The sequence below is a fragment of the Castanea sativa genome, chromosome 4 (assembly GCF_040712315.1).
Source record: "Castanea sativa cultivar Marrone di Chiusa Pesio chromosome 4, ASM4071231v1".
Classification (NCBI taxonomy): Eukaryota; Viridiplantae; Streptophyta; class Magnoliopsida; order Fagales; family Fagaceae; genus Castanea; species Castanea sativa.
Window position 1 is genome coordinate 33,483,074 of NC_134016.1, and position 6,972 is coordinate 33,490,045.

At 33.5% G+C, this 6,972-nt stretch overlaps 1 protein-coding gene across 1 annotated transcript; it reads right to left on the bottom strand.

Moving 5' to 3' along the window:
• Positions 1-261: 261 nt before the first annotated feature.
• On the bottom strand, positions 262-4,892 carry LOC142630396 (uncharacterized). The gene is made up of 6 exons (XM_075804383.1): positions 4,442-4,892; positions 4,132-4,232; positions 3,023-3,120; positions 1,871-2,079; positions 983-1,035; positions 262-635 (listed from the first exon to the last, which is right to left on the bottom strand). Exons 1-6 carry the CDS (start codon positions 4,821-4,823, stop codon positions 612-614), a joined length of 867 nt encoding a protein of 288 aa, XP_075660498.1. The 5' UTR covers positions 4,824-4,892; the 3' UTR covers positions 262-611.
• Between the last annotated feature and the right edge of the window lie 2,080 nt (positions 4,893-6,972).

Consider the following 6,972-nt stretch of genomic DNA (forward strand, 5'->3'; position numbering starts at 1 on the left):
TGTCTTTTAGGTTTTAGGCTTTCTATCTATTTTCATAGTTGGGCTTTGAACTTGGGTTGTGCTGGGTCATATTTAAGCTTGTCATCCTCATTGGGTTCAACACAAGATGCTGATAATTTTGGTAACGATTTGATTTCTCATCATTAGAATTGGGGGGTTTGGATATAGGTCGGAATGAAATAGGATGTCTATAGAAACAAAGCCTAAAAATTTAAGAGTGTTACGCACATCAAACTAAAGATTGTGATCATGCTTAAGCAATTCATCAAATGTACATAAAACATGTCATTTCTAAAAATGCATCTCTTGTACCAACAAAAAAAAAAAAACTTAATATATACAAAAGAAGAATTGTACCACCATCTTTTAAGTAACATCCCATGGATTGAATACCTACTGTATAAATATTCTTTATAGAAAGAACAACACCCCCCCACCCCCAACCAAAAAACAGAAGAATAGAAACAAAGCCATGGAAGGGAGATAGAGGAGGGGTAGAGGAGAACCCGCCACTGTTTAAACCTTTATCAGTTGATTGTTCCATCAATCCAACATTTCCTCTGAAACCAAAGTAGCAGTGATCCACCGTGTTCAACCATTTCAGTGATCTTCTATGACTTTTCCTTCTCATCATCCTATCGGTTCAAGCAACTTTCAGTCAATAATAGCACTAAAGGCAGTCAAAATGATATCAAATATAAGATAATTACATCAACTTAAATGATAAACAATGTGCTTTGAAACTTGAATGGATTTTTAAGAACTTTTTTATGCTCAAATCTCAATTTATGTAAACTCACTGCAGTTAGGTTGGAAGAAACGGTAGATATCTAAAATATTTTATATATATATATATATAAACACACAAATTCTTGAGCATGCAATTCATTAAATTGAATTGGATAATATTTGCATTTAGCTCCTATTGCAATCATCAGTGCCACAGTAGAAGTATAAGAATTTAGTAACAAGTTGTGCTTACTGAACTATCCACCATTTTGTCAAAATCATCATCAAATCCCCCATCAGCATCATCTATAAAAGACAGCGAGATGATCAGTACACAGAATTTCACAGAATATAGAAGTTCAACAAAACAGAAGTGGCTCCTATGCCCCCACATAGTCATACACAAAACTGTGTGGCATATCGTATCTACAGATGATGCACATCAACTATCACCGCATATAGTAAAAAATTACTTCTCGTTGTAAACAATAACCCGTGCCAACATTTTTTCCTAGCTGGTGTCTAAGCCCTTTGAGCACCCAACTTATCCCCATGCGCATGCAGTTATGCCATTCCACAAGCCCTTGGTAATTATGGGATAATTCCCTGGGGGTGACCACACTGGTAGTATTTGAACTTGGGTGATGATTCCTAAGGCGCCTATTTATCAAGGAAAAAAGAAAAAGAAAACTTCCCAGTCCAACAAGCAATATAGTTTTAAAGTTTGTCACAAAACTCACAAACTAAGAATAAAAGAATAAAGGATGGATGATTTTATCATTCATATCCATTTTTCTTCTGAAGAAAGAAGACTATTTTGGAAATCTTTCCAGTTTCACAACGAAGAATAACTAAATGGTGTGGATACTTGTAGAGTTTAAGAGATCACTAAGTTAATCTAAAAGCAGCAGTATGTTTACTGCATGGCATAAACAACCCACTCTCTCTCCAGAAGTAGGTTATTCATTCAGACTAATTTTTTAGGAACTTGAACAGTGTCATCCTCATATGCCAAATCTGCTCACAATTTGAATATAGAAAATAGATGCATTTCAAGGGAGAAAGGTAGGAAGTAAAGATGCATAAATTGTTTCGCTGAACAACCAACACATTAATAGGTCAATAAAACATTGCAATTTACCTGGGCCATCATCACTGTCTCCAGGATCTCCCAATAGAAATTCATCCAAATCTTGCTCTGTAGATGAGCTTGAAGTTTTAATTTGCTGGTTTACTTCCTTCGCCTCTGGTTTAGAAGTTATTTCAATTTTTTGAGATTCCTCTGCTCCATCATCTTTCACTTGTTCTGTTGGTTTTAACTTAAGATCCTCCATGTATTGCTTTTCATAGCTAAAGATATCATAAGAGAGGACTGTTTACAATACATCACAAAACAGTAGGAAACTACAACCCAAGTAAAAATACGCAATAGATTGAGAGAAATTCTAGAAATACCTTAGAGTCAAAAGAACTATGTATACAACAGTTATATGTCTAGAGTAAATGCTTATATGTATCTAATTACACATATGCATGAATGTCTAATATATTTGTCTATCCAAGGAGGAAAAAACCATATGATTTTGGGCAAAATCAGACACATAAAAAGGTAAATAATTGCACTTTGACAGCTACTGGTGTAAGCTGTCTCGTAGTGATTTAAATTCAATTCCCAACAAAGTTTGTACGAGTACAAACCACTTTTAGATTAAGTTCCATACAAAAATATAAGCTTCAAATATGTTTTTCTTTCTAGCAAAACATATAAGTTTTGAAAACCCATGCTTACAGTCAATCAATTCTTAATCATATAAGTTTTGACGATAACAAACGGATGGTAGATAGTAGCTTGTCATGGCAGATATAATTTTTGGTAGTGATCATAACAAGTTGGGAGGTGTTAAAAGAAAATAGCTAGACCAATCAACTGATCTTCCACAGAGTTAAAAAAGAGAGAGAGAGATTAAACAAGGAAGGAAAACTGAAAAAGCAATTCAAAATTTTGAATGCCAAAACTGAAAAAAGCATAAAATATTTGACATTATCTAAGCACCAATCTACCCAAAGGGAATATCTGGCAACAATAAAGATGTCACAAAAGGGGGCTAGATAAACACTGTAAGTAAAACTCATTCTTTTTACTATTGAGGTTACATAGTAGGCATTACTAAGCTCATTTGACTATCTAAATGCTTTTAAGAACATTTGAAGCAATATTAGCATATCAGTCATAAATGGAAAGGGAATAAAAAGTGAGAATGAAGGCTCTAACCCAATAGACAAAGTTACTTACGGTGCCACATGACTATTCACAAGTATAAAATATATTCTCCAGAACTTCCTTTCTTTCATGACACGTGGGCATAGCTCATATCTCAACTTTGAAATTTCCTGCAAAAAAGAAAAAGGAAAAAAAAAAAAAACAGTTATAAAGCATAAATTTTCAAGTAAAAAAGTATAATAAACCTAAAAGCCCAGGAAGATGTTTATGCATGTATGCACATGTGAATGGCAGAATGGGTAAGCCCAGATGCTTTTTGATAGGTAGACAGTGAGGGAGGGGGAGGTTAGGTTCGAGCCACAAACACGGGGCACCACAGTTTTTAATGTATGGAAGATCATGCAGAATGCCTAACATAACAAGAAAGATATCATTCTCCGGCTCATTTCAGTATCAACTATCAAGTCATATTAAGTTTAACTGGGTTTGGTTCACGAGTAAGCTTGTTTGTAGATAGTTGAGGCATGGCAAGGTTCGGCAAGAGGAAGTACAAAGAAGTGTATTTCTTTATTATTTAAACTCAGAAATGCATATAGCGTACTTGCTCCCCAATCACTGTAATCAGATTCTTTATCAGAGCCAAATTTGACTTTTGTAGGTTCCTAAATATGCTTTTTTTTGGTCATCCAGTAAAATACGGTCTTACTATTATTTTGTGGAAGCGTAGCCGTTGTATATACATGGGGATGCACATGTGAATTGACAATCTCTTTTGTATATTATATACACTAGAAATTATGAAGAAACCATGACAATCCAATCACAATTAGAAAGGTCAAATGATACACATAGGAATATATGGGGCTAGGCATTAGGAATGAGAATTGAAGCAACCAAATAACAAGGACATTATTAACATCAATGGAACTAGTTGACAAATAAAATATCTCAAATGAGTAAAAGAAACCAAAAAATGCAACAGAGTGACAAGGCTCTAGGCTTTGACAATCTAATTATTTTCACTTGTATAGCATTTCGGCTTCCAGCTACTAATTGATTCCCTAAGATCAAGCGGTTACTACAACTACAAGGTCAAACATTTGATTCCCAAATCCAAATTATTAGTTTCTATTTAGAACCTCCTGTAACTTTCATTTTCCAGTTCTAACAAGGGGGGCTACCTTGACAGTCGAAAGAACAAGATTGGCGTGTTTTTCTTGCCACTCTGTAAGATCCTGCCTAACATTTGAGACAGTAGGTATATCGGACATTTGTGTATCATCTGCACAATCGAAAAAACACCATTCTAGTAAACTCTGAATGATATGATAGAATGCCAGACATAAAACCAATAACAATACACAAAAACAAAACAGAAGTCTAATGAAAATAACAAACCGCATTCGAATAACATCAGAACTAAATAGTATACAACAACAACAACAAAAAACAATCTCAAACAAAAGTTTAGATTGGTTTAGTTGTGTTAACCTTGTAAGGGAAAATCCTTAAACGTGGTGATGTTGATTTCCTTGACGAAGTCTCTCAACTCTTCGGTTATGCCGAACTTCTCCAGATCATTCTCCAAAGCCAAGGGAGTGTGAGGGGAAGAAGGTGAAGGTGAAGGTGAAGGTGAAGGCGAAGGTGAGGGAGAGCCTGTGATTCCCTCGGCCAAGACCTTAATCTGGTCAGCTCGCTTCACGGCTTCGGATTTGATCAGCTCGGCTCGCTTCGAGGCCTCGGCGGCGAGCTCCTTGGACCGCTTGGTTGTCTCGGAGACCAGGTCGGACAGTTTGGTGGCTCCGACGGAGAGGTCCTGGGTTCGCTTCGCTGCTTCCTCAGCTAGGCTTCGGGCTCTGTTCCACAAGTCCATGCCTTCAGGCTCAAACCTCTCTCTGGTTCTGTCTCTTTTATTTCAATGTTTTCTTTGTTCTTTTTTTTTTTTTTTGATGGGATGTTTTCTTTGTTCTTCATCTTGCGGAAAGGTACATATTGGGCTTCCACGTGGCGCGGTTGACCATTTTGATGATATATCTTATTTTACACGGTTTTTTTTTTTTTAATAAGAAAGAAAATTCATAGCTAGTAGTACAGTATAAATCTATAATTTTTAATATAAAAATATTGTTTGAATTAAAAAAAAAAAAAAATATATATATATATATATATATATATATATATAATCATTTGTCATTTGGGTATGAATTTGAAGTTTGAAAAAGTCTAATTATGCAAAGTCAAGAACTTTGTCACACGAAAGTTTTAAACTTTAAAATCTCCCTCTTCCATGTTACCATTGAAATTTTATATTTTCTTACATGGAATTATTAGGTGATAAATTATGAGTGATAGTTCACTTATTAGAATTGTCAATTGACTTGAGAATCAAGAATAGTTCGAAAATTTTTGTCATCCACAACACAAATCACAGCTAAGAGGGTTATCAAATGCATTTACTTATAGTAGAATTGAAGGAGAGGTGGGATATCCCACAAGAAACAAGAGTTCCTAGAATCATTGGGATATCCAACTGTGCTAAAGTCGAGTTACCGAAAAGCATTTGCATGTTCTAGAGCGGTAAATATAATCTATCCATTTAAAGTTAATCTTAGTCCCACGTTGATGCTTTGATTGTGGATTAAAGTAGGGTTGGGGTCGGTGGCAACTTTAGGAATTTTTTTTAAGATGGTCACTACGAAATTTAAATTACCACCATATTATTATTGGTACCATTTTTAAAAGAAAAATGAAATTAGAAATTATTTTTATTGAATAGGTTGAACAAGTTACAAATTTTTTTTTTTTGTTTTATAATAGACTTTTTGATGAATAATTTTTTCACTTCTTGTTGTTTGGTCTTGTCTTGTTTTTGTTTAGTTTATGTTTGTTGTTATTTGAGCTAATACTTATTGTTGTTATTTAATTTTTTTTTTGTAAACAAGAATTAAGAATTATGTTTGGAGGCATAATTAATTTTGGAGTAATGCTAGGTCTACAATATTTTTACAATAAATTTATGCAAAAATTTGTTATTGGTGGGTAAAAAAATAATATTAGTATTTGGCCCAAATTAGAATCAGTAACAGCTTACTACACTAGATTTGTTGTAAAATTATTGTAAAAATGTTGTGAATGTAGTAGGACTACTCTTATTTTTATTGAACCTAATTTCTTGTAATTCTTAAGTCAGAGTGTTCAAAATTTTTATTGAGGTAGTCACAATAAGTTCATTAAGCATATAATTTTTTTTGACAAGTGTATATATATATTTTTTTGCAAGTTAAGGTGGTCCTGTGACGACCCTAGCTTGCATGTAGAGCCGGCATTGTTGGAGGTTCGAGGTTCAAGATTCACTAGATTTTATGGGCATATGGATGTTGCGAAACGTCATTAATCATGGGCATTGGTCAAATGCTAAACTTATTACACGCGTGTGTATTTGTATGCATTTACAATTATAAATGTGGTTTGTGGGTTGAAGTTGAACCCACGTTTTTAGTTGTAAAACACGTGTATAAGCACGCGCATGTCTGTAACAAACACTTCCCTTAGTCAAATATATGATCTCTTGATAACAAACCATGGCTATATATAGGTAATTTTATTGAGATTTTGAACACGTATGAAAAGAGTGGATTAGCTCAAAGGCTTGAATGGAGTAACCTCAAAGCAAATCATAATCTATATATATAATAATAGGTAAAGTAGAGAGAAAATCCAATTAAATTTCAAATTAGAATTCAATTAGAGTATAATTTTGTGCAACATGTCTCATCTAATCTCAATTTTAAAATTTTCTGCCCAGTGAGTTAATTTAGTGTCAAAACTTATTTTCAATTAGATTTTAATTTTGTGTCACGTATCCCATCTAATCTAAATTTTTAAATTTTTGTGCCAAATTAGTTAATTTAATGTAGAAAACAAAGAGTCCAATATAATAAACTATAAAAAACATAATCATATAACTAAAAAAAATTCAAATTTATAAGTCATATATATATTAATATGTAAAGTTTAGAAAA

What these genes read in the sequence shown, in the direction of transcription:
- LOC142630396 (XM_075804383.1), bottom strand. Translation starts at nt 4,823, where the DNA reads ATGGACTTGTGGAACAGAGCCCGAAGCCTAGCTGAGGAAGCAGCGAAG. An exon ending in TTGTTCTTTCGACTGTCAAG is followed by an intron (nt 3,121 to 4,131) that starts GTAGCCCCCCTT and finishes TCTTTTTTGCAG; the next exon opens with GAAATTTCAAAGTTGAGATA. An exon ending in GTGAATAGTCATGTGGCACC is followed by an intron (nt 2,080 to 3,022) that starts GTAAGTAACTTT and finishes TGATATCTTTAG; the next exon opens with CTATGAAAAGCAATACATGG.